General features: G+C 37.3%; 1 protein-coding gene across 2 annotated transcripts; it reads left to right on the top strand.

Annotated features, from left to right (window-relative positions):
- On the top strand, positions 1 to 27189 carry LOC111570175 (mucin-19-like). Of its 2 annotated transcripts, XM_055006856.1 has the most exons (44): positions 1 to 114; positions 1141 to 1185; positions 1290 to 1515; positions 3106 to 3235; positions 3322 to 3385; positions 4632 to 4714; positions 5737 to 5932; positions 6022 to 6147; positions 6229 to 6349; positions 6442 to 6577; positions 7350 to 7427; positions 7518 to 7587; positions 7665 to 7802; positions 7884 to 8033; positions 9260 to 9354; positions 9429 to 9561; positions 9767 to 10007; positions 10139 to 10179; positions 11098 to 11186; positions 12289 to 12443; positions 12526 to 12664; positions 14169 to 14273; positions 14487 to 14681; positions 14777 to 14849; positions 14932 to 15101; positions 16557 to 16713; positions 17077 to 17187; positions 17415 to 17556; positions 17677 to 17705; positions 17892 to 18207; positions 18328 to 19445; positions 20480 to 20721; positions 20868 to 21054; positions 22153 to 22366; positions 22481 to 22653; positions 22806 to 22875; positions 22985 to 23094; positions 23191 to 23222; positions 23390 to 23537; positions 24572 to 24609; positions 24857 to 24964; positions 25334 to 25373; positions 26640 to 26748; positions 26876 to 27189. In XM_055006856.1, exons 1-44 carry the CDS (start codon positions 36 to 38, stop codon positions 27042 to 27044), a joined length of 6591 nt encoding a protein of 2196 aa, XP_054862831.1. In that variant the 5' UTR covers positions 1 to 35; the 3' UTR covers positions 27045 to 27189. The 2 variants fall into 2 exon arrangements, with proteins under 2 accessions (XP_054862831.1, XP_054862830.1); XM_055006855.1 differs by having other exon boundaries at positions 17892 to 19445.
- The last annotated feature ends 238 nt before the right edge of the window (positions 27190 to 27427 follow it).

Genomic DNA, 27427 nt, shown 5'->3' with positions numbered 1-27427 from the left:
TATATAAGCCTTGTGATGGGCTGTTGAACCTCCACATGGTTGCATCCGGAGCATCAGGCGGCAGCATGAACCCACAGCGATGGATGCTGGTTGTCTGCTTTTCACTGGCCTCAGGTAACATCTTTTTTTAAAAAATACAAATTCATTATTTTAAAAGCAGAGAAAGTTAGAAAATTGTTGCAGAATCAAAATGCTGCAAAATTAAAGTCAGGTCAAGTTATTCAGGCAACACATTTAAAACAACCGCTGTTGTTCCAAAGTGCTTTCGAGTAACAGAAAAGATTACGATTGGTGTTCTGAATGAACATAACAAGTTTAAATATTGGAATTCAGACCCTATAGTGTTATTTGTGATTTAATTTTACCAAGATAATTTACATATTACGGTTTAAAACTCTGCAAAATCACATAAAATACTACTTTGCCTGGTAAAAAGGGGTATATAAATAGTTTTTACTCTTGAAGACGATACTTGAAACAGTAATATTTTTAATGTGCCAGAAAAAAGAAGAAAATTAGAAGAAAAGCTACAAAGAAAAAGTGGTGTATTGAAAAGAAAAGATATGGTGGGAAGCAATATGGTTTTGGTGCTCTGAAAAAGATGGAACCATTCTATGATGCAATTAGGTTAAGTTTGGATTATTTTTGTGGATTTAGCAGCATATTTATCAAAAAATACATATTCTATAAAGACAATCTGATGTGTATTGGGGTTGTTCCCACTAGTTATAAGCTCAGTGTTTTTATTTATCCATTTTAGCAAGATAAGCTTTGATAAAGCTCCTTATCATTTACTTGGTATTTCCTTTATATTTCAACTACACTACCATCTAGAAAAAACATGCAAAAATCTAGATTTTACACACAAAACCTCCAGTGAGATTATAAAATATGATGCACTGTATTTTGATGCAGGGCTTTTACATGTAATGGAGTACTTTTTTGCTGTTTTATCCAATGTTTTGTGTATTTTAAAGGTTTTGTAAAGCATTGTGTAACTCCACTTTTGAAAGTTGCTCTAGAAATAATGTTCATTATTATGATTAGAATTATTGTTTTAGATCCCTTTTTACATTTCCACTGCTGCTTTAAAGTTATTAATGTACTAATATTTACTTCTTGTGACACGTGAATTTCTAGTTTTTGGGACTGGTGAATCTGTGACAACGGCTGAAACTCAGACATGTGAGTATAAGCCAATCACTGTTCGATTGTAGAAGTTGATCATGTGAATGTATTCACCCATGACCTCTATTACTCAATCATTAAACTGACCTTTGTGTGATCAGATACTTGCACAACATTTGGCAGCGGCGTCGTCCAGCCTTTCAATGGTTCAGCTTTCTATGTGCACTCAAACTGCCCGTTCATCTTCACCCGCTTCACCCACAACCGGGTTAAATGTGACGTCACCGTACGGCGAGGAGACAACGGGCTGCTGGTCCAAGTCGAGATAATCATCAACAAAGTCAGGACTGTTCTGCAGAATGGAAGCATCCTGGTGGAGAAGAAAAGGTTTGCCACTAAATCCACTTCATTCCTGCCCGAATCGCACATCCTCTGGGGATTTATTTGTTGTGGATCATAAAATATAATCTTAAATAAATCATTCCATCTAGCCAAATGAGCTACAATAAGAGTGTGGGGAAGCTGCAGAGCGTTATGCCAAAATTCACTCGGATGACATTCAAACTCAGCCGCCCACGCGTTTATGTACAGTAGACAACACTAAGGCCCAGTGTGATATCACTTAAATGTCAAATGAATCAACGCTGCATCACCTCTCAGCAATTACATTACTTTTCCACTGCACAGTAGGGATTTACTCTTGTGTAAAATTCAAAACTAGCAGTTGAGATTTACCATATTGAAAATACAGGCACCACCGTAGTAACCCAGCGCAGTAAAAGCCGGTGAATTTTTCATTACTGAGATTCAAATATTTCATTTTTTGATACTTCATTCTCCCCACACTTATTTTTCATAACAGACTCAGTCCTCCTCAGCATGGAGTGTTTCTGGACAGGTGTTCTGTCATTCTTTAGAGACAACTATGGAGAGTTCTTGCTGCTCTGGCTTTCTCTTGAAAATATTTCAAAGATGTTCTATTGGATTCAAGTCACGTGGCATACTTGTTCAGGTCATATTTTTCACTTTTTTCCAGCACCTTCTGCACTCATACAGCCACATATCATTATCCTCCCACCTCCATTCTTCAGTGTCAGGACTAAGCCTCACTGTGGTAGTCCTGGTCAGGTTCATGCAGGACCTCATCTGGGATAAACAATTATCTTTGGAGAACATGCGCCTAATATTCATCCAGCTTCTTTGAATGCATTTTAGCAACGTTAAAATGTTGCAGTTAAAAGCCAAACAGCAAGCCAGGGGTTTCGTTCTTGGATTCCATCTGTAGAGGTTGAGGTTATGCACTATCTGAACTGTGGCAGAAATTCTGATTTCCAACCCTGGTGCGAAGTCTGAAGCAGCTAACCATCCGCTTTTTTAGAACTGTATTGTGAAAGTAGCGCATTATTTGTGGCATCATGCAGCTGCATCTCCGCTTAGTGGTACTACGGTTCATTCTATACGTCCTGATTAGTGCTGCAACTTTTGAAAGATTTTCCAATTATAATTTTTAAGACCTTTTCCCATCCTTTTGAGCAGATATTTTAAAATTCCACCGGCAGTTCTTTCCCTTGAAAGAGCCATGATGAAGACATGCAGTCGCAGCACATATGCTGAAAACTAAAGAAGTTCTGATGTTCACAGCTCATCTTATAACTATGCTCATGCAAAAGCTGATTTATAATTACAGGTGTACCCAACCTTGTTTCAGCCATCACAGATTCTCTAACTTGTGTGTCTGCATTTTCTGTTTTTGTAACTTTTATGTCATCCGTGTTAGTTGATTATTAGCTTTGAATGAAAACATGCCACTGCTGGGGGTTGTTCCACTCTGCAAGGTGACTTACTGCCTGTCATTGCAGTGTAATATTTTACCAGCATTATCATTTCTTTTTCTTTTTTTTTAATAAAAACTGAGGAAGCAAGGAGTCTTCCGATCAGCCGCTGTAATGATTTCCCTGCATGTTTGTTCACTCACAGCGTTTCCCTCCCATACGACCACACCTACCAGCACATTTTCCACTATGGCCTCTATACTCGGCTGAGGAGCTCGCTGCTTCCTCTGTCTGTCACCTGGCATGATGTACCTGGAGGGATAGACTCTCTGAGGGTGAGAGGAACCTCAAGCTGCAAACACACTAATGCCTATATAGTAATTCACAACTTCCTAAAGCTACTGTCTGATCTGGTGTTAAGGTTGATCTGGAGCAGGAGCTGAACACCGACATGATGGGACTGTGTGGAAAACATGGCGCCTCAGGTATTTAACAAGTAGATGCATGGGAAGTAATGATAATATCTTTGAGTGTAAAGCACTTTGTGCTACATTTTCTTGTATGAAAAGTGCTATAGAAATAAAGCTATTATTATTATTATCATTACTATTATTATTAATACTTTTATCACTACCATAATAGTAATAGTGTTGATTATTGCAAAAGTTGTTCAAATAGTGATATTTATAGGTCGTAACTGAGCACCAATTGCACATTATAGGAAAAGCACATTCTACATTTATGCACATACTGTTTCTACGTAGGTTTATATTTTGAGGGTATATTTTGCTATTTATGCTTATATTTTTAGTTAACATTTTTCTGCCTATGTTTATATTTTGAGGTGATATCTTTTCTACTTATGTTTTTGTTTGTTACATCATATTTTGACATTTAAGTTTATATTTTTCATCTTATTTTTAAACGTCTCCATTTTGGGTCATATTTTTCTATGTTTTTCTATATACGTTTATATTTTTAGATTATATTTTTCTGCTTATGTTTTTATTTTTACATCATATTTTTATACTCGTTTATAATTTTTGTCTTATTTTTAAACTTATGTCTATATTTTGGGTCATATTTTTATACTTATGTTTATAACTTTAAGTGATATTTTTCTATTTATGATTATATTTTTAGGTATATTTTTCTGCTTATGTTTATATATTTTTACATCATATTTTTATACGTACGTTTATATTTTTGGGCTTATGTTTGAACTTATATCTATATTTTGGGTCATATTTTTATACTTATGTTTCTATTTTTACATCATGTTTTTCTACTTATGTTTATATTTTTAGGTAGTATATTTCTATTTATGTTTGTACATTTTTATATCACATTTTTATACTTATGTTTATATTTTTCATCTTATTTTTAAACTTATGTCTACATTTTGTGTCGGATTTTTCTACTTATGCTCGTCAATATATTTTGTACTGTTTATATTTCTGACTTTAAATGCGAGCAGCTGTAACGTAAGTAATTTCCTGTTGTGGATCGACAAAGTATTTCTGATTCTGAAATATGTCATTTGTAAGCTTATATCAATTTTATGTGGTGCTAGATTTAAATAAAGGAAACTTTCCAACAGCAAATGTGCAAAACTTAATCCAATGTCACAGTTTATGAGTCAGATTTTTTGTGAATGCACAATTTTTGTTTTTGTGCAATATTTATTTATATACATTTGCCTCTAAAATTGCACATTTTTTATGAATTTAGGCAACAAGCAGCAGCTGATCTCAGAGAGCGTGCTCAGTGAGGACACATGCCAGATCCGAGATCCCATCTTCACTGTTAATCAAGTAAGTCGACTTTGTAATGAGCTAAAAACACACAAAAAAGTAACAATAATGCAATTTCTTGTGACAAAGTAGGTGAGAACTCACGTGACGCAATACTGTTTTCTTTATGTGCATTTTGCTTTAATTTAAGCATGCTAGTTTAACACATACTAGTAGGAGCTTGTAGGCATTAATATTAGTTTACATCCATCATACGGAGGTTTTAAAGCAAAACACACAGCTATAAATTGGCTTCAGTTATCTTGTATTTAATTACAGGTTAAATGTGGTTTAATTGTTTGTTCCTCTGTTCATACTTACCTTTCTGTGCTCCTTTGTCTTTGGTCGCTCAGGACTTCCTGAATTTATGTTATTGGTGCTGTCAGAGTGACATCGCTGGGCCATACCAAGTGGAGGGTTTTTTTCTTTTTTTGACAAATGCTTCTTCTGCATTAAAAGGCATCATTTGGTTGTGACTTCACATATTTAGCTCTGAGGGAGACATTTAGAAATGCCAATGTGTTTTAGTGTGTACAGTGATGTTGTTTGCAGTTTTGTTTACATTAAGGTTATAGAAAATGTCTCCTTGTTGGTTTATGGTAGGTCTGAATAAATGAAGCCGTCAACTGAGTGCCATATATAAGGGACAGAGATGTTTATTTCCTCAGAGAGATTTGAGGTTGTGCTGCTAAAATTTGACATTTTTTTGAGTAGCTATGGGTTAATTTTGGAATTATTTTTCCTTGTGAAATATTTTTTGAATTACATGAATGGAAAAGCTCTGAAAAAATAAAATGTTAAAATGTTGAAATACCTGTTTTGTACACAAAAAATCTGCGGAGTCTACCTGCCTACCACATTCCTTAACCTTTTGGTCAGCCTATTCTATATTTCTCTGTGTACATTCCAAATTAATAATCCATAGACACCATATTTCACCGTTTTCTCAGTTTTGGCAGTGGAGCAATTACATTTCAAACTTTAAATGGAAGTAAACAGGCCTCAGTCACATCCTCTGATGGTTCCTCTGATGATATTTACAGGAATGCAGAGAGTTTTTCTCCTACACGTTGGATTGTCTACAAGCCAGAACGCCTTTCTACATGCAGCTCTGTGAGGAGAACATCTATGGCTATGAACTGAACGAACACATCGTCTGCGCTTTCTTCAAAGAAATTGTCCTGCAGTGTGGAAACAACAGCTACGCCTGGAACATTTGGAGATACGTCACCAGATGTGGTAGGTGATCTTTTATCAGTATACTCTCAGATTGCTGGGTTTTCCTTTGGTTGCCATCACTTGGTTTTCCGTCTTGGTTTTGATTGTAGCTGAACCAACTTGTCCTGGAGATCTGGTTTACGTGGAACAAGGTGCTGCCTTCATTCCCAGCTGCTCCAACCCAAACCCCAGATTCTCCAACCAGGACATGACCAGCTCCTGTGTTTGCCCAAAGGGTAAAAACAATCTAATTGTGTAGTTTATCTTTTTTAGCCTACATGACCTAACCATAAAGCTTTTACTCCACTATATTGTAGGTGAGGTGCTTAATGATCACTTGGATGGTTTCCAGTGTGTGGTTGAATCCAGCTGTCCCTGTGTGTTCGCTGGCAGGAGCTACTTAACCGGAGATATACGTAGCACCAAGTGTCAGTCATGGTAAGTAAGCAAAAAAATAAATAAAGAGATGAAGATAAAATAAGCCTTTTGGAAGTTTTAAATTCATATTTCACATCCATTTCTGTCCTCAGTGTGTGTGATGGTGGAAGGTGGCTTTGCTCTGAAAACTTCTGTCCACCCAGATGTCTCATTGAAGGACAGTTTGTGACGACGTTTGATGGCAAACAATATGCAGTTCCTGGTAAATGTGCGTACGTGGCCTTACAGGTGAACTTTTCCCACAAAACAACACTGTACAAAACAAAACCATAAAATTCTGCAGCAAGAGTCCAGAAAATATATGTTTAAAAATGATGGAATGCTGTAATGTTCAAAAACTTGTAAAATAATGATATTTTCCTGATTTAAATACAGTTAAACAGTGTTATTTTACAGTCACACATTGTAAAAGAACAAATTAGTATTTGTAAAAAAAAAAAAAAAAAAAAAAAACAGACTTTTGATTTGGTAATCATACACAGTTTTGGATTTTTTTTTTCTTTTTAAATGGTCAACATGTAAGTTTTTTTTCATGTGATTCTACTATTTGCAGTAATTCGCCAAAGCAAATCTGTAAAATAGCAGTTTAAAATATTTTCAAATGTTTTTTAATGCTGTATTTTCTTCCAAATAACAGCAAATATCTGTAAAACATGATCATTTATTGCTTATTTAAATACAGTTTTTTAAAATTGTACAATTTTCTGGTCAAGTGTTGTAAAACAACAAATTATCATTTATAAAAATACAGATTTTTTTGATGTGGACTGTATAGTTTTGGCCTTTTATTCCTAGTTACCATGTAAATTAACGCCTTTTACTGTGGTTTTATTAGCTATTACCTTTAACTTCACAAAACTGGGGAAATCTGTAAAATTACAGTAAATTGTTAAAAAAATACTATTAAAAATTGTTAAAAATTGTATGTTTTTTCAGTGTGCTATGTAACGATGTTACTTCATTTGATACTAAGAGCATTTATTTTTATACTAACACGCAGGATCTCGACTGGACAATAAAAATCGAATTTTCTGAAAAGGAAGCATCTCTGAAGGCAGTTACTCTGCAGCTCTATCAGGTACAGGCAGCCTGACAAACACTAATATACATAATCTATCAAACAAATTGAACAAAAGGACCAAAATTTAATGTCCTTTGGAAATTGCAGGAAACGTTTACATTTGAACACAACATGGTTAAAACTGGAGACGAGGAGATTACTGAGCTCCATCAGTCTGGTAAGAAGCAGAAGAAATCAGCCTGCTGGCTTTATAATATATCCAGAATGGTTTGTTTACTCACTAATCTCTGTCAGATCATGTCCTGGTTTTCTGGCAATCCTCCATGTACGTTCAAATCTACACATCCTTTGGTCTGAAGATCCAAGTCCAGGTGTCTCCTGAAATCCAGATTTACATTACATCACCAAAAAACCACACCGGTATAATGTCTGGTGAGTCTACAAATACACACAAGCTTTTTGAAAATGAGCTCTGAAGGTCAAAATGAAACGATTTGTGTTTGTGTCTTCCAGGTCTTTGTGGCAACAGCAACAATGACACCACAGACGACTTCACCACCAGCAGCGGGATCATCGAGAACTCGGCTCAGCCTTTCGCTCTGTCCTGGAGTCTGGGCAGCTGTGCAGTGAACATCCCCAACAGCTGCATCAACACCGACAATGGTACCATCATAAAAAATATACCTGTGAAAAGGCTGCTGCTTGATTGTTGTACATCAGCGATTAGAGCTTATTCATATATGTATATGGGTTATTCCACCTTAAATCTTTTAGGGCCTCCATCTCTGATTTGCTTGAATTTTTTTTCGTTATAAACTATGAAAATTAAAATCTGTGAATTTTAGATTAATATATTAAGTACTATCCCGGATAGCATTTCTTTTTAAAAACAGCCTATAAGGCTATGTTTTATTGATAATATCTTAGGAAATAATAAAAGTAGGAGCCCAGAATTGTCATTGTTTTTTGTCGTCATGACTCCGACATCCAACATGTCGCTCTGTTGTTACACTGAGGGTTGAAGTTGGCTTCAAATGAAACAAGGCTGCACCAGAATCTGAATTTTGTCACTTAAATCCAGTTCAGCCAGACACTATCACCATTCAAATATGTTTTTCCATCTGAAATCATCTGTGTCCATCTGTTTGATATATGAAATACTTTCCAAAAATTGCCCTTTCACTGCATTTTTTTGCACACTGTAATTTGAGGCTATGTTTGAACCACATCCCACTAACTATTAAAGACAAAAGCTCAAGACTTTTAACTATTATTTCTCACCGTGTCATTGATTCAGAGTCAGCAATACTGCACAAGTAGATCTAATAGTCTCTGATTATGGGTGAGTTAAAATATGGACAAAAAAAACTTTTCATCCCAAAAAGTCGCATTTTTGAGCTCATATTAGCAAAAAAACATTATCATGCAGAAGTCAACAAGTGATATTTTCTGAATAATATGTAGCAGCGTGTAACAATAACAAAAACTAAAGACATAAAATGAGGGGAAAAGGTTATTTTTGTTGTCTTTCTATAACGGATTGAGCAGATATAACAAGTTGTACCAGAAAACTAAAGGATATCTGGAGTTTCAAACTGGTTCTCCACATATAAGTAAGACATTTTTAATAGAAGGGGTATGATATTTACATTCAGACCACCCTTTGTAGGCTGTAGAAATAGTGAACTGTTGAATTCATGTATTTATTTTAAAGAGATACTTGACGGTAAAGTCTTAAGTAGTTACTATAATATACAATATAATGTAATATCTATGAAAGTTTGATAATAAAACACCTAGTTTTGCTTAGCAGGTTACTTCTATGTAATCTTTACTCCAAATGCTTTTGCAAATATATATGGAAATCTTTAACTCTTTTATTTTTGCAGAAATCTTTGCTGATGACAAGTGCTCAGTGTTGAACAACCCAGCTGGGATTTTTGCTAAGTGTCACGGTCACATCCCTCCTGAACAATACCACACAGTAAGAACGTTCTTCATAAGTTTTTAGGGGTTAACTAAAGTTGTTGTTGAGATTAAACTGACTATTGTTTCCAGGCTTGTGTCCAAAGAACCTGCAACTGTGGCGGCAACCTGCAGCAGTGTTTGTGTGTTTCTTTGGGAAGTTATGCCAAAGCCTGCAGGAGCCTCGGGGTTGAACTTGGTGACTGGAGGAAATCTACCAACTGCAGTGAGTTTAGCTTTAGTATGGCACTAAATACTTCAACCTAAAGTGAGATTTGTCTTCATTCCGTATGCATCAAATGGCTGGACTTATCATACACAAAAGGTCATTTTAGTGGCATGTTTTTATTGTGTTTAGCAGCTTTTAGACACTATAAAGTAAACATAAAAGAGCATAAGGAAACTGCAATAATGCTAATGTTGTGCCCCAGCTCTGAAATGCCAAAAAAACCAAGAGTTCTTCTATGACATCCGGGCCTGTAACCGTACATGCCGCTCCCTGTCTGGCCGGGATCCCCGCTGTGGGCTTGAAGATGCTCCTGTAGAGGGATGTGGCTGCCCTGAAGGAACCCACCTGAACCAAGGAACCTGCACCCCGAAGTCGGAATGTTCCTGTCACCACCACGGTGGTACAACGCCACCGGGGCCTGTTGTCATGGACGGACGACAGTGGTGAGTTGATCACTGAGGTGTTTATTGGGCATTTTAAAAGGTCAAATTCCATTTATTGGGCCATTGTGCTCTGTAGCTGACTGCATCTGTGGTGAATGGTGATCACAGTGAATGTTTTATGTCTTCTAAAGCCTCTGTGAGGACGGACAACTGCACTGTTCCAAGGACTGTGGTAAATAACTGTTACTGTTCTGTTATTTTTCATATACTTTAGAATCATATTTAATTATGTATTTACTGTGTGAATAAATTAGACAGTTGCAGAATGGCTTCAACTAATCAGTTTAGTTTTGCAATGCAAGGTAATGGTACCATTATTTGCAAAAACCGTAGCAATATTGTCTGAATTTCACTTGGTTATCAGCTAGTGTCTTAACCTTCTAAGCCCCAAACTATTTCTTATTGTGGCCTCATTGTCGCTGCAACAAAAAGTTCTGCACCTCTATGGAAACAGCACAACCATGGTAGTGTAAACTCAAAATGTCTGACACAGTTATAATGCCAGAAATCACACAACAAATATGAGTTTCTTTGATTATTCGAGTCACAAAACTACAAACAATTGGAATTAACATGACTGTTTTTCTAAATGCCTAAAGGTGTTAGCAATCCTGAAGAATAACTGGTGGTGCCACATGTTATACATATTCTACTAGTTATATTTTTGATTGGTTTGCATAACTCTCTTTTCTCTGTGAAAACGATGAAAAGTGCTGAAACTCTTTGTTGCATCAGCTGTTGGTCGCAGCCGATTCACTTATGGCTTCACAATTGCGTTAAGCAATGCCAATTTTTTGGTTTTTAATAGAATGTGGTCAGAGAAAACTGTGTATTTTTGGTCAGTTCTTAAGTCATACGTGTAGAAAAATGGGATTTGGATAAAATAGCATATTTGTACGGTTCGGTTTTGGTCTCTGATGGAACGACCAATCACAGGTGTGTAGAAAATCCAGTGACTGAATTCTGTCGTTTTGGTGTTTTTTTTAAACAATATTATGCCATGCAAACTTACAAAACTGACATAAAAAGATGTTTTCTATCACAGAACATATCAAATTGCGAACTCTAACATGCTCATGTTTTGTGTCAGGTTGCAGAAATGGGAAGGTTTGCGTTCACTGCTCAGAGTATCTGGTTAACACTGCTCAGAAAACCTGCGACAGCCTCAGCAAACCACTGGTAGGTATGATATGTTCAAATACACAAGTTTGCCATTGATTATGTTTTGTTATTCATTCTTTCTTTAGAAATCTGTAGGTGACTAACTAGTCAAGTCATTGTTATTTACACAAGACAAATCCAAACATTTCCTTACGGGGTGTACTAGGTGACAGTGGAGATGAAGAACTCCCCTTTTAACAGAAAGAGACTTTTAGCAGAACCAGGCAAAGTTAGGGCAGCTGTCTGCCTCGACTGGTTTGGGTGAGAGTAAAAGGGAGACAGGAAACCATAGGAGAGGCAAACAGATGTACAACAAACAAGAGAAGCAGCATACATTCTGATGAGGCCAGAAAATAATTTAGTCACACAGATATAAAAGCAAGTCTGACATGAAAAAAAGCTAGTTTTGACCTTTGAGCAGATCTGTGTCAAATATAAAGGAGCTGTCACAGATCACTCGAAAGTTTCTCACAAAATATCTACTGCATGAAGCGGAAGAATCGAGAGTGATGTTTGGGTCATCTGAAAGGTCCAGGTGAATAAACATATCGATCTGAGTCTTATTTTTATTAAGAATGAGAAAGTTCTATTCCAACCAGGTTTTACTTTTGCAACTTTTGGAGACTTTACTAAAGACACTAAACTAGGTGCTGCCTCAGGATGAAGTTTAACCAAAGGGGAAAAGACAAGGCTTTAATTATTTTGATTTAAAATTGCCAATGTTAGGATTTCATGTAGAAAAGAACTGTTCTAGAGCTGGGATGCAGGAACTGAAAAATCAAGGTCAGAATGAGGGGGAAATTTTGATGATGACCTATATATACAGACAGACAGACAGACTAGTTTGAAAACAAACAGTAACAGTTTAAACTTAGTTCTGTTTAAGCTGAGCTAGTTGAAATATATTGGCTATTTATTTTATTATTTACAATTTTAGCATTAAGAGCACGTGTTTGTGGTGATGTGATGATGATTTCCTAGAAAGCTGCTGCAACTTAAAACTCCTTTGTTTCAATTTCATGCTCCTGAATTGCAGCCTCAACACTTGATCTTTAAATTTTGTTTAGTCAACCATTTTCTTGAGCTAAAAGACTCTTTTATTTGTTGGTGTGATTCTCAGGGTACCAATACGACCTGTGAGAGCGGCTGTTACTGCCCACATGACCAGTACGAGGATCACCATGGAAACTGCGTTTCCAGGGACAACTGCACCTGTGTGTACAGTGGCCAAGTGTTCAGCGCAGGACAGCACGTGAAAACCAACTGTAAAACATGGTAAAACACTCAGAGCTGCTGCTTCGTTCAGGAGGTCTGACTCATGCAGAAGCAACTATAGTGACCCGGTTCTGTTTTCCAGCTTCTGTGGTTCTGGTCAGTGGCACTGTAAGGACGAACCGTGTCCCGGGACATGTCAGGTTTACGGAAACGGACATTACCAGACCTTTGACTCTAAATGGTATCGCTTTGATGGACACTGTCAGTACACGCTTGTAGAGGTGAGATGCAATAAGAAACAACAGAATGCAGAAAATATTCATGTATTCACATGTATGGTATCAGTTCTGCTCAGTAACATGTTTTTAGTGTTTGTTGGATTTCATTTAGAATTCTATGTTTTGTTTTGTGCTTTTATTATGGAGGAAACAAACAACTGACTCACATTAGATGATCTACTTTTATTGCAAAACATCACAGTAATGTATGTAATCTAATGTAACCCTCTGAATCTCAAGCAGTTTCTAGGCATTTTTTGTTCCCGCCACATTTTTACTGACTGTGGATTCATTTTTCAGTGCAATATAAAATCGTGCACCCCTGTGGAAACAGAATAAGCATGATTAGAAGGAGAAGTAATGGCTTCTGTGCAGTATGAAACAGTAGCAATGCAATCAATCATTTAAAAAAAAAAGAAGGTTATTTGTTTATTTGTTTTACAAAAAAGAAAAACCGAATCAACAAGTAAAACATTTTTCCAAATGTTCACAGGTGTTACCAACACTGAAGAAAAAAATCTGGCTCCACATGCTATAGTTACGTTATGCTATAATTACTTACATTTTTAATTTGTTTCCATACTTGTCCCCTGTTTGCTCTGTGTACACTGCCTGCAGTTCAGCTGAAAAGTCCCTGAATTTTTGTCATGTCCCTGTTGGCCACAAATGACTCATTCATGGCTTAATAGCTGCAGCCAGGAATGCAGAAGTTTCTGTTTTTGACACAATATGTCGTGTGTGAATGGTATATTTTTGGTGAATTTGTCAAGGAGACATATAGAATAAGAGATATAGGATACTGATGAAATATCAACATTTTAACGTTAGATTTGGTTAATTTTACTCTTTGAGTAGTTCAAGAACCTACAGAAAGCTGAAAATCCAATGGTTTTTTCTGTCTCTTAAGAGTCTGGTTTTGATAGATGGTGTCCTTTTGGCAATTTATAACAATAATACTAATAAAATGACATTCAGTTCAAACCTGCTGGTGGCTTCTGGGGTTCGGAGGGTTAAGCAGGCCACAACGTCTAGCTCTACCTATAATGCCAAGATTTTTCTGGAATTGTAGGCTCAGCAGCTGATCTCCATGGCAGCCCACATCAGAAATGTCTCAGCTGCTTCCTATCCTTGCATCCCATTGGAAAATATCATACAGGGTGCCATGTTTATGCTGTTCTAGCCTGCCTCCCTTTGTTGTTTCCTCTGCAAGCCACTTTAAAACCCACTTTCACCTTCTCGTGTTTGTGCTGCATCTGACTTAATCAAAGTCACTGATGGCTGCTCTGGTCTGTGGGTGTTTTGCTGCTTTCCATGTATGCTGAAGGGTGGGGATATCTTAAAACAGAGTTATATTTCAAATATTACTCCTGCGAATGGAAATTTCTTTCACTAAAGTGGGCTCAACTGGCCTAAATCTTAAATGATTAAGTTTATCTTTGTGTCTCTTGTATATCATCGTCAGTAAACTTGTCTTACTAGTCTTTAACTCTGCTTTTCTTTACTTCAGGATTACTGTGCAGATGGAAATGGCAGCTTTTCTCTCAGGGTGGAGAGCGTCCCATGCTGTGATGAGGCATTGACCTGCTCTCGCTCCATCATCCTGGATCTCCAGGTGGATGATTCACCAAGTTAAATTATCCTTTTATTAATTCTCTTACTGATCCGTTCATCCATGTCATCAGCTACATCTTTCATCTTTCAGTAAATAGATTTTCCACTCAGTTAATTCCAGATTTAAAGTGACATACTTCAGATTTAATGGGCAGGTGATCATGTACCAGTAATGCAGCAGATTAACTGATTTCTGAAAATGTGTCCGATGAAGGGGGAAGTCACCCTGACACTGAGCGACATGATGGTGACCAAGCGCCTCAAAAAAGCCTGGACTCTGCAGGAGGATCCACTTTACACCACACACACTGTGGGACTCTATATCATAATCTCAGTGCCAAGCAGAGGTTTAACTCTCATATGGGACAAACACACTCGGATCACCGTAGAGCTTCATGCAGACTGGAGGGTGAGTGATGAGGAGGCTGAGTAGGATTGTGAAAATGAGTCATTCCTTTTAGCATTCCATGGATGTTGACTTTTTAAAAAACCTTTGTCCTGTAGAACAAAGTGTGTGGCCTCTGCGGGAATTTTGACTCCAGTGAGATGAATGACCTGCAGATAAGTGGCTCAGCAGGTGAATCCGGTTTCTCTTTCTTTAATGTTGCAGTTTCACTTTAGTCACGGTGTCTGAAATGAAACTAAATCTCTGCTTTCAGTCGGGTCCAGTCCTCTGGCTTTTGGTAACAGCTGGAAATCCGCCACACCACCTTGTTCCGATGTGACCACTGAGATATTTCCGTGTGAACGAAACTCCTACTGCTCAGCCTGGGCCCAGCGGCGCTGCATGATCCTTACAGGAAACACCTTCAAAGACTGTCACTTAAAGGTTGGTATTTTACATATTAAACACACCACTAACATTAGGTTCTGGGCCTCCTATGAATTTAGGAAGAAGGTTGGAACAGAAAGCAAATGTACAGGAATTGAGATTATCATTATTTTCTGTAAACAATGATATTTCTTTTGGAAGGAGAAAATGACTGTTTATATCTGTGCACTGTGTGCAGTGTGTGCTGCTCTTTTTCTTTTCTTGCATTGTTTTTTGTATTTGCTGCTGTACCGAAAATTTCCCCGCTGTGGGATCAATAAAGGTTGAAGCTATCTATCTATCTATTGAGACAATCATTCATTAGAGCAACATCAAAGATTGTAATTTATTTGTTGCAGTATAATGCAATATGGGTATCATATTAGTCAGATTTCTGTTCTGCGGATGTTATTCAGAAAAACATGCAGAATCTGGGGTCATACTGTAGGTAACATTAGTTTTTGAGTTAAAAATTCTTAAAGATAGGTGGGGACGTGGATTTTGCATTATTTTCTTCGTGCTAATCTGTGCAGCAATGTTTGAAGTGCCATAACTTAAGAAATAATGTAGCTAGAGTCTTGAAATTTGGCAGGCCCATTGATATGTATATATAGTCTTCGATGGTACAACAATGTTCTGATAGAATAAAACAAACCAATTATATGGTGGTGCAAATTTGATGAAAAAATGTCCATGTTTTTTTTTCTGTTCTTATATTCCACCAACTATAAAACCTTTAATTTTCACCCTAAGAGGCTGATTTTTTTTCTGTGTATACATATGTTAGTAAGTAAATCTGCGGTCATACAGTAGGTAACATTAATTTTTTAGTTAAAAATTCTTAAAGAAGGTGGGGTCATGGCAATTTTTGCGTTGTTTTCTTCATGCCAGCCTGTGGATCAATGTTTGAAATATTAGAACTTGAGAAATAATATAGTTAAAGTCCTAAAATTTGACAGGCCTATTGATATGTACGTATAGTTTTCAATGGTACAAAACTGCTCAGATAGAACAATACAAACTAGTTGTGTGACATTTTGTTACCAAATATCTACCATCATATAACTGGTTTGTGTTATTCTATCAAAGAAGGGTTGTACCACTGAAGACCATATGTACATACTAATGGGCTGCCAAATTACAGGACTCTAGCTACATTTTTTTCTCAAATTATAGCACTTCAAATGTTGATCCATGGATTGGCATAAAGAAAACGGCATAAAAATTGCCATGACCCCACCCTTGTCTAGGAATTTTTAAATCAAAAACAAATGTTACCTATGACCCCAGGTTTACACATGATCAACTCAATCAATATTCACCACTTTAATAAAAAATTTGTCAAATTAAAATGGTTAGACGTGGGGCATTTGGTGAACTGAGGTGGAATGACCCATGTAATAACTGTTAATATAACTGGACTGGTGCAGAGGTTACAGTGACATGTCATGCGGGATGTTTTTCCATCCTCAGGTGGATCCAGATCCCTACTACCATGCATGTGTGCAGGAGTCCTGCTCCTGTGAGTTTGAAGGGAAGTTCCTGGGTTTCTGCACAGCCGTGGCAGCTTATGCAGAGGCCTGCAGCAACCAGGAAGTCTGTATAAACTGGAGGACGCCTGATTTGTGTCGTACGTTAAGATCTTTTTCACGCAGTTATCTAGTTTTACTTAATTCTTAAAGCTGTCATAATTAAAAGTTTTAGCAGAGAGGGAGCAATCTATTTTGATCCAATGTGCATGCTTGGTTCTGCACACCATTTTTAAATGAAATTGTGTTGTCATGTCAAGAGGTCAGGATATTAACAAAATTCACTTTTTCATTGGGCCATGAAAAACATATCAAAGTTACATAGACATTTTACACCATTGATATTATGTTCAGTTCCATTTTATCAGTATTGACATGTTCTATGTCATTATGTGGACAACTGACATTGTAAAACACATTCAATTTGCAAAATTAACCATAAGCTGTATTAATTTACACCTTAGCTGTCTACTGTGACTACTACAATGAGCAGCACCAGTGCAGCTGGCACTATGAAGCCTGTGGTAAGATGCTGACCTGTGGAAAAGTCAACTACTTCACTCACAAACTGGAAGGTAGCCAAATTTTCCCTTGTATATTTGCAAAATTCCTAATCATCAGTTGACTCCTGAAAAACAAAAATGACATCTAATTTTGGGGGGTTTATTATAAGCAAACCTATATTCAAATAAAATCCTTACAATTTAGATATCCAGTGTATGTTTTTGTTGTCTCAGTCTTACAAAAATTGTTGAAGTTCACTAAATATAACATTATAACACAATATTTATACTTTATAAAGGCTGCTACCCCAGATGTCCAAAGGAGGCGCCGTACTACGATGAAAATACTGCTGAATGCACCACATTGAGGAACTGCACTTGTAATTTCAATGACACTGCAGTTCAGTCTGGAACAGTGGTGATAATAAACTCTATGGAGTGGTAAGCTGACCTGTTTATAGTATACAGCATATGATATATACATTTTCAGTGTAACCATAATGTGAGAAATTAAATTAGCATGTAACAGCTGGATCATTTTTACTCTCTTATATTATCCAGCCCCTGTGAAAATGGAACAATTACCTGCCGTAAGTATAAATTAAATTCATTCACTGCTATATTTACCACTACGTAAGACTACTGGATAGATTATGTCTTTATAGTAAATATAAATGCATGTGATGCAATCTTGCAAAAAAGTATGTTTTAGATTATATGTAACTTTACTGAGCCATTTTTCAAAACAACATTTATCATCACATCTGTTCCAACAGCACCTCCACCGACAACTATACCAACCACCATCCTTACAACAAGCACTGTGAAAACGACTACCAGTGAAACCACTCAGCTTTCCACTACCACTACACCATTAACTACCACCACCAGTGTCTCAACTACAACTAAAAACTGGCCAACTACTACCACCATCGCACCAACAACTGCTTCAACAATGGCCACCACCACCTCTCCACCAACAACTCCAACTACTTCGGCTACCACCACCACTGCACCGACAACAACTACATCAACGGTATCAACCACCACCTCAACACCAGCAACTACCACTGAAACATCGCCTTCCACCACCTCTACACCAACAACTACAACTACTTCAACTACCACCACCACTGCACCAACAACTACATCAACAGTGTCAACCACCACCTCAACACCAGCAACTACCATTGAAACATCGCCTTCCACCACCTCTACACCTAGTTCAACTACCACCGCCACTGCACCAACGACAACTACATCAACAGTATCAACCACCACCTCAACACCAGCAACTACAACTATTACAACTACCTCTGAAACATCGCCTCCCACCACCTCTACAACAAAAACAACAGTTTCCTCAACTACCACTGAAACACCATCAACAATGGCCACCACCACCTCTACACCAACTACTGCGACTACTTCAACCACCCCTGAAACATCGGCAACAATGTCCACCACCGTCTCTACACCAAGAACTAGTGCAACTACCATTGAAACATCGTCAGCAATGCCCACCTCTACACCAACAACTACATCTACTTCAACTACCACCGAAATATGGTCAACAATAGTAACCTCCACTTCTACACCAAAGACTACAACTACTTCAACCACCCCTGAAACATCGTCAACAATGCCAACCTCCACCTCTACTCTATTGACAACAATTATGGACATCTCTACCACTGAAAATTTGCCAACTGAGCTTTCCACCATCACCACTACACCAATAACTACCTCAACTGTAACCCCAGTAGCCCCTACTGAAGCTAGCACAACAACTGCCTCTACCAAATTACCCACTACATCAACCACAACTGGGCCGAGCACTACTCCTTCAAAAACAACTGTTGTCTCAACACAACTTACAACAATAACAGATGGCACTGAATACACCACAGAGCAGACAACCACAGCGCCTACAAGTGAAGCCCCTAGCACTTACACACTTATTACAGAAACCTTCACCACTAAAAAACAGATAGAGCCAACAGCAACAACGCTTCAGTCAACAACCCCCTTTGCAACCAGTACTACACCTGTTGTAACATCAGGTCTAACTGAAGTTCCCACCACAGAAGCTTCTACTTACATATCTACCTCACCTACCACACCACCAGAGTGTAACTGTACAGATCTGAAAAGGAAACAAAGCTGGGCTTCTGGTGACTCGTGGACAGAGGACTGCTTCCATAAGATCTGTACAAATGGGAAGCTAGAGATGACCCCTGTGGTTTGTCCTGAAACTACAACTCCCACCTGTCCTAGAGGTCGGGCCACGAAGGTGTCAGATGGATGCTGTGAAACATGGAAGTGTGACTGTAAGTGTATAGCTGTCTGTGTTTGCCACTACTCTTGTTTCATAGAGTAACATTTTCTTCTACATTTTAATAAATAACTATGTTTTATATAGTTAAGCAGTATATATTTTTTGTCTCCATAGGATAGCATACAACCACTGAATTGGATGATCACTAAAATGTGTGGCTTATAGCTTTAATGAGGCTAGTTTTTGTCTAAATATTTGAAGTTTTAAGGGTTTATTCCATTCCAAATTCTAGTTTGTGTCCAAGTACCTATAATTTTCAAGGTTTACTTCTCCAAATAGTACTTTCTAGCTAATAAGTTATGTTATGAAAGGGTTTTATGCCACTGAAAATACATTTTTCTGTACAATTTCACCAATTATTCTTTTCTGATTAACGAATTGTGATTTTAAAGATTTATTCAACTGAAAATAAGAATTTCTATCCAAGTGCTTATGGTTTTAAAGGTTTATTTCATCCCAATAATACCTTCTTGGCTAATTAGTTACAGGTTTAAAGGTTTATTTAATCCAAAATAATGCTTTGTAACTAAAGAGTTTGGGTTCTAAAGATTTATTCCACTTACAATACAACCTTGTGTCCAAGTATCTATAGTTTGAAAGGTTTATTTCACCCAAATAGTATTTTCTAACCAACTCTAAAGGTTTATTCCATCTGAAATATGTCTTCCTGTCCAAGCGCTTACAGATGTAAAAGTGCAATCCACCCAAAAAGTACTTTCTAACAAACTAGCTATGGTTTTAAAGGTCTGTTCTACTCAAATAGTACTTTCTGATAAAGAATTCATGGTGTTATAGATTCATTATGGTGCCTGAAGACTATAATAGTTACTCACAGTCAGGACAAGCTACTGATCACTTCAGCTGAAGACATCAGAACTCTTTTGAGTGTCAAGCAAATCAAACTTAATTTATTTTTAGCACTTAAGCTGTAATTGTTGTCCATCTTGGCCAGAAATGTGGTCTCTGCTTCAGCATGGTACTCTTTGTTAATCAACTTGCTACTCATTCTTACTGTTTCATTCCCAGGCCGCTGTGAAGTGTACGGAGACCCCCACTATATCACTTTTCAAGGATTAAACTATGATTTCTTGGATGAATGCACCTACACCCTGGTGGAAGAGCAGTCACCACGTCACCATCTAACCATTGTTGTGGACAACTTCTACTGTGTGCCGGGTCTCCAGGGCTCCTGTGCTAAAGGCATCACCCTGACATATAACAACAATATAGCTACACTCCGTATCATCCCACATTTGTTTACAGTGCAGGTATGATCCAAAATAATCCTCTTCAAGTGCTGCCACCATGAATCCATTTCTTGTGATAACTCAAAGTTTTTCAAAGTATTTAAAGCTGCCATGTTCTTTTGACAAACTGAGACTCTTGGTTTTGACACTGACCTAATCTGCTTTAGGCCACTCTGAACAATGTGACCATACAGCCGCCCTATGAGGAGCATGGGTTGAAGTTTGAGACTACAGGGTATATAATGTCAGTTAATCTCCCAGAGCTTCGCTCCTTCATCTCCCTCAGTCCATCGTATACGCTGGTGATCAATCTGGCCATGGAGCACTTCCTTAACAACACCCAAGGACAATGTGGTAGGTAATGGATGAACAGGGGGTGCTGGTGCACAAGTATGTCTGAATGCGTACTGTGTATCAATTTTAGCAGTATGTAGTGTGTAGGTAAATGTAGATCTGACCAAATTCTGTTATTTTAGTAGCTTGTGTTTTTTGTCCACCATTTCCTGTTGTGGCACAGTAGCATGTCTGCTGATTTGCTACATTAGCTTGCACGCTAGTGATGTCACTAACAAAGCCAAACAGTCATCGTAGTATTAGAGACTGTCACACTGAGCTGAAATGAAACAAGTGCTTGTAAATGATATCAATAACGTAGATAACACATACATGAAATACTTTGTTTTAAAATTCTTTGTTTTTTTAGGGCACCAGTGAATGCTCCAGATTCCCCTTTTTCTTTTACAGTGCAGTGTTTGTGGTCACTTTTGGTCTGTTCTTAAGTCTAGTGAAGGCTGACAGTTTCAAAGGGAGGAATTCACATGCACTGACATGCACTCACATGCACACAGCTGCCAAATAATTAAACAGATTAGCTTGGATTGCAACAGCACCATTATTCATGTATGTCCTTACATTGCAGACAATCATTTGCTGCTATTTTAATGTTCAAAATCTAATATTTTTCACCCTTAACGCTGCACTTAACCATTTCTGACTAATGCAGGGCAGCAAGATGTGGTGTGCACACTTTTCTTTATTAGAACTTAGTTATTAGACGTACCTTCAAACTGGATATAGTGTGAAGGTAGTAATATCGGGCTACAGAAACAAAAACATAACATTCTTGGGTTTTCATAGTTTTGATTCCTTTGAACCAATGTTAATATCTAAAACTTAATGCAGATTTAGTTAAAATGTCTCCACTGAGATTAGAGAGTACTTGAGAATTAAAGAAGACCAGCTTGTTGTTTTTAAATTTAATGATTAATTTTGTCATATAAAGATGCCAGAATAGTATTTTTGCTATATAATTGCTGTTACGAAGCTTCTATCCTGACTGTTTAATGCATTGCTAGGAGCTGGTGTTTATCTCCATTAAAATGTGATTGAATTCATAAAATATGCATATGTATTATATTCTTTTCTGAGCTCACCTCTTAATCCTCCCTCCAGGGGTATGTGGCGGTCCATCGTGTATCCGTAAAGGAGGAAAGATTGAGGATGACAGCTGCTGTGATAAGACGGCCTATGACTGGGTGTACCCTGACCCTAAGAAGCCGGCCTGTTTTTCTGCACCAAGGGATGTACCCTGCCATCATGGGCCAACACCCACACCGCCTCCAACTTTTTGCCCTCCGAACCCACTATGTGAACTGCTACACCACCCGTACGCTTCACACGCTAACATACAGCCCTGTTACAATACCTTCCCTTTTCTTAAAATCTAGATTTCTACATTCTTTTGTTTGACTAAAACTCACTAAAACTTCTGCTTCCTCAGAGTCTTTGAAAATTGCAGCAAGTATGTGGATCTGAACGTTAAAAAGAAGAACTGTGAGTTTGATTCATGCAGTGGTTCAGATTCCTCCTGCTCCTCTTTGGAACAAGCGGCTGAGGAATGTAAAAAGGCTGGTTTCTGTATTAACTGGAGAAGGCTGACTAATGGAAGCTGTGGTAGGCGCCTTTTATTTTCTCACCCAGTAAAACTAGAGACTGATTATCATCCTAAAGATTTTGTACAGTCTTCTGTGATTCATGGACTTCACTGTTTTATAAATTCTTGATCAAATTGTCACTTAAATTCAGCGCCCTTGGTGATTTTTCAGATGTGAAGTGCAGAGAGGGATTGGTTTACAGAGAATGTAGCGACAAGTTGGATGACTTCTGCCACGGAGGGTTTGGAGATTTATCTAATAACATCCTTACACATTTCTTTCACACCCAGTGGAAGCCAAAAGATGAAGATTTTCTTCATTTCTGTTTCTGCTCTGGTTTTTCCACACAGAGTGCCTTATAAAGGGGCTTCCCTTGAAGAGAAGAGCTCAGGTTGTTTCTGTCCCAGAGGTCTGCTCAGGCCTGGAAATCACTCGAACATGTGTGTTTCTGAGTGTCCCTGTGAGTGTCCTGGTCTACATGGTTGAAATTGTTTTGGTCAAAATTTTATGCAAGAAATGGAGCAAGTAAGTTAAATTCTTTTTTTTCTCTCCACAGGTTGCAAAGGACCAGTTGGAGAGCCCAAGTGGGTAAATATATTTTCCTCATCGATGCAAAGATATGTGATATCCAGAGTTTCCTGGAAGAGGAATGATTCTAGCTGTGGGCCTTTGTTGCATGTCTGTTTTCTTTCTTTAAAACATAATTAGCATTATCACTGGCTAGGATTAAGAATAATTCTATACCTGCCTTCCAGCCTGGAGATGTATGGCAGTCTGGTTGCAACCTGTGTACATGCAACAACCGGACTCGGAGGGAGGAGTGTTATTTCAAACCTCCTAAACTTCGCTGTGGCCCCAGTGATGTTTTGATAAACACCAGCTGCTGTGGCGACCAGATGTGTGGTAAGAACTGGCACTTCATATTCTGACATTTATATTCAAGATTTTTTCTCTGGTTTGTAGTTTAATTTATTTAAAGTTCTGCAATATTTGTATTTATTTATTTTGCGGAATAATTGACATTGAAAGTATTCACCTCCCTTTAAAGTTTTTCCCTTTTGGTTGCTCTTCTGCATTGAATTACCGTCAATTTAAGTGGGCCTTTTTTGACAAGAATTTACCCAAAAAAGATGTCAAAGTAAAAACAGATTTCTAAAACGTAATGTCAAACTAATGTGGTAAGGATCAACACTTCATATTCTGCCCTTTATTACAGGATTTTTCTCTGGATTTTAATTTCATTTAATTACATTTCAGTTTTTTTCACAGTATAAACCACCTTACAATGGCTATAAAAAATATTCAGCCTCTTTAAAGTTGTCCCCTTTTATTGCTGCACTGAATCATGGTCAATTTAATTTGACTGTTCTGACAAGAATCTACCCCTACAAATACTCTTTCATGTCAAAGTGAAAACAGATTTCTACAAGTAATGTCGAAGTAATGACTTTTTATACTTTGCAGTTTATTACATGATTTTTCTTTGGATTTCAGTTTCATTTTATTCAATTTCTGTAATGTATATTTTTCACTTGACAGTGGCTATAAAAAATATTCTGCCTTGTTAAAATTTTCCCCTTTTATTGCTGCACTGGCTCATGGTCAATTTAATTTGGCTTTTTTTGATAAGAACTTACCCAAAAAAGACCCTTTCATGCCAAAATGGAAACAGATTTATACAAAGCAATGCCAAAAATTTGAAAATTTTAAATAGTGATTGAATAAGTATTAACTTTCTTCAAAGTGACTCACCTTATTCAATACAGTTGTAGCCACCTGATGCTAGAAGTCACACAATTTGTGAAATGAAGATTATCTGAGTGAGGCAAATGTGTCTCAGTGATTGTAGTGTATTCATTAGCACATACTGTCCTAAGACTGTTGTTTTTATCAGTTCATCTCACTCTAACTGGACACTTGCTGCTGATATTTTTCAGTTGAGACGATCTGCAAGTATTCTGGGAAGACTTACAAGGTATGCTGTGTTTATCTTGTGTTAATTTTTGTCAGTGATGAAGGAATATTGTCTGGTGTTGTGTCATTTTGGATGGAAAACAGTACCTGCATTGTCTAGTTTCACATTGCATAACTGCCACAAGGTTCTACGCTGGTTCTTGTAAAAATGCGACAGGAGCAAAGAGGAGCACTGACTCTATTCTGCTTCTCCTGCTGTCTGGTTGAATTTGTAATCTGGATGAATAAATGAATCTTGGTTTATGTAGGTGGGAGACAGATGGAAAGATGCTGCTCATCCCTGCATGTCATTCAGCTGCAGCAAAGAAGGAGTTGAGATGGAGACTAAAGTGTGTCCCAGAGAAAACTGCTCTGAGGTACTAAAAACCCTTCAACTAAAGCCTGTCACATCTTCGAAGCCTTGTTCTGCAATAATACACTCATATTTTACTGCATTTAAGTGCAGCGGAAGCTGTCTTGAAATGAAAACGTATTAAGTACAAGATTGAAGTGGCTTTTCATACAGGTTTTTATGTAAATCAAAAATTGCAACAGTGAAAGATTTCTCTTTTCCTTTTATTGGGTATGAAAGTAAGGCATTTTATTCCAGCAGCATGAAAAGAAAAAAAATCTTATCAAGGAGAGGATGTTATTTTTATTATACGTATAAAAGCCGATGCTCTGGATTCAAGCTTGTAGACAGCGTTTAAAGAATAAGAATGAGCTTTTGTGGGTTTATTCTGCAGGAGGACAGGATCTGGGACAACCAGCGCTGCTGCTTTACATGTAAGTCCAGTCAGAACAAGTTATTTATAACTGCAGAGTGAGTCACACTGACGTAAACCTCAAAACCTGCAACTCACATTTCAGTCTTTGGATTAAGAATTGTGGTAAATCAATCAGCTGTTTCATGTTGTCTTGAGTTTTGTTTTATCGTGTGCCTTTTAAATCTACATTGCTTGTTAATCATTAAACCAAAATTACACAATTATTTGGCACATAAGCGGATTTATTAGACTCAAAAGATGCACATTCCGATTGTTGCTCAATTTTAAAGACATGTTTTTTTTAATGTAAAATTCTGTGACTTTTGGCCTGAGTATAATTGGATAATTGGGGAAAAAAGAGAAAGAAATATTCTGTGCTTTTTTTCAGTACTAAAATGGTAAAAACATGTCAAGTATCAGAATAAAAACAAACAAAAAAAATTGCACATTTATTTTTTGTTTGAAAAACTGAAGCAGAAATTGCAGGGCCTATTGGTTTATTTGTCTTGGGGGGGAAAACGGGAAACCAGACAAGCTATTTATGCATTTTCTTGTAGTGTGTATTTTACTATTTATTTCATTCTATTATAGCCTATCTTTTATCCTATTTTAACTCAGGTAGTAACACCATAATTCTGTTGTATTGTTCTCTGCAGCTCTGCAATGACAATAAAGGTCTTGAATCTTGAAGCTCGGCGTAATTCCATCTCAAATTACCACATTGTTTAGAACAATTTCTCCACATCCAATCTGCCTGGTTTAATTAATTTCTATAACATGAAATGAAGATTTTTTTCTTTTTTTTAAAGGTTTTTGAGAAATTTTACATTCTATTCTTTCGAAGATTTAAAAAACTGCCTGCTTAGAAGGATACTTCAGGCTTTTATCTTTAAAAGTTATATTTTATTCTGTCTAATTACTTCCCTTTGCACATTCCCACACAGAATAGAATAGAAGAGAATAGAATAGATTACATTAGTTCTTTTCATTATATTCGGGCAAAAAGACAGACCACCTGATACCATTTTTATTTTAAAATTAAATGAAGATTTTTTTTCAAAATGCCACGTGACTTCACTTTTTGGCTTCCAAACAAAAAAAACAAATGGTCAAAAAACAAAAATGATTGGTTGATGGGCTGTGCTGTTTTTGATTCTGACACCTATGGTGTTTTTGTTTCTCCTTCAGTTTTTGGTTTTTAAACAAAGAACAGAAATCATTTTTGTTTGCTTTGGATAAATGAATTCCTCGTCACACCTTGTCCTATAATTTCTTCCAACTCCAGGTAACCAGAGCTGTTCCCCCAAAGTGTCCAACTTCAGCGTCACCATAGAAAACTGCACCGCCGTGGTACAGATTCCTGTGTGTCGGGGCCAGTGTGAGTCTAAGTCGAGGTGAGAAGAAATTCTAGTTATTACAGATTAACACGTTCTGAGGTCTATTGTCCACAATAGGGACTCAAAAACTGCCTGTTTCAGTTCGTCTATCCTTTTTTTCCCTCCTCCTTCTTTACTACATCAGGCTGGTGTTACACGGCGACCTGCAGGTGCAGCAGGAGGACAGATGCTGTCAGGAGAACAGTTCAGAGAGACGATCAGTGACGCTGCACTGCTCCGACCAAACCACCAGACAACACACCTACAGACACATCACCGGCTGTGAGTGCAGAGCTCCCATCATATGGCGCTGAAACGTACAAACTAAAGCCGACAATCATCCGTTTGTGTCCATTAGACTTTAAAATCTACATGTAAGGTTTTCAAATTCAGCGGTTTTATTTTAACAGGTGCTCCATTTATTTTCTTCCAATAAAGGGAATCATTTACTAATCAGAAGAGCGTGCAGTTTTCTTCTTCTTTTCTGTAACTGTTGTTCAACTTTCCTTTTCAGCCACCAATTGGAAACTACACTGTAACATATAAAACTGTTAAACAAGAAAGAAAGAAAGAAAGTAACACATTTTTGAAATAATTCTAAAAACTTGTTGTAATTTATCGTTATGAGTCATTGAGTGCAGATTGATGGGAAGACTTACAAGGATAGAGGACCATTCAGGTAAATACTTTTTCATGC

Source organism: Amphiprion ocellaris, chromosome 21 (genome assembly GCF_022539595.1).
Source record: "Amphiprion ocellaris isolate individual 3 ecotype Okinawa chromosome 21, ASM2253959v1, whole genome shotgun sequence".
Classification (NCBI taxonomy): domain Eukaryota; kingdom Metazoa; phylum Chordata; class Actinopteri; family Pomacentridae; genus Amphiprion; species Amphiprion ocellaris.
Note: the sequence above shows the minus strand (reverse complement) of the source record. Positions and strands in the feature narration are given on the sequence as shown.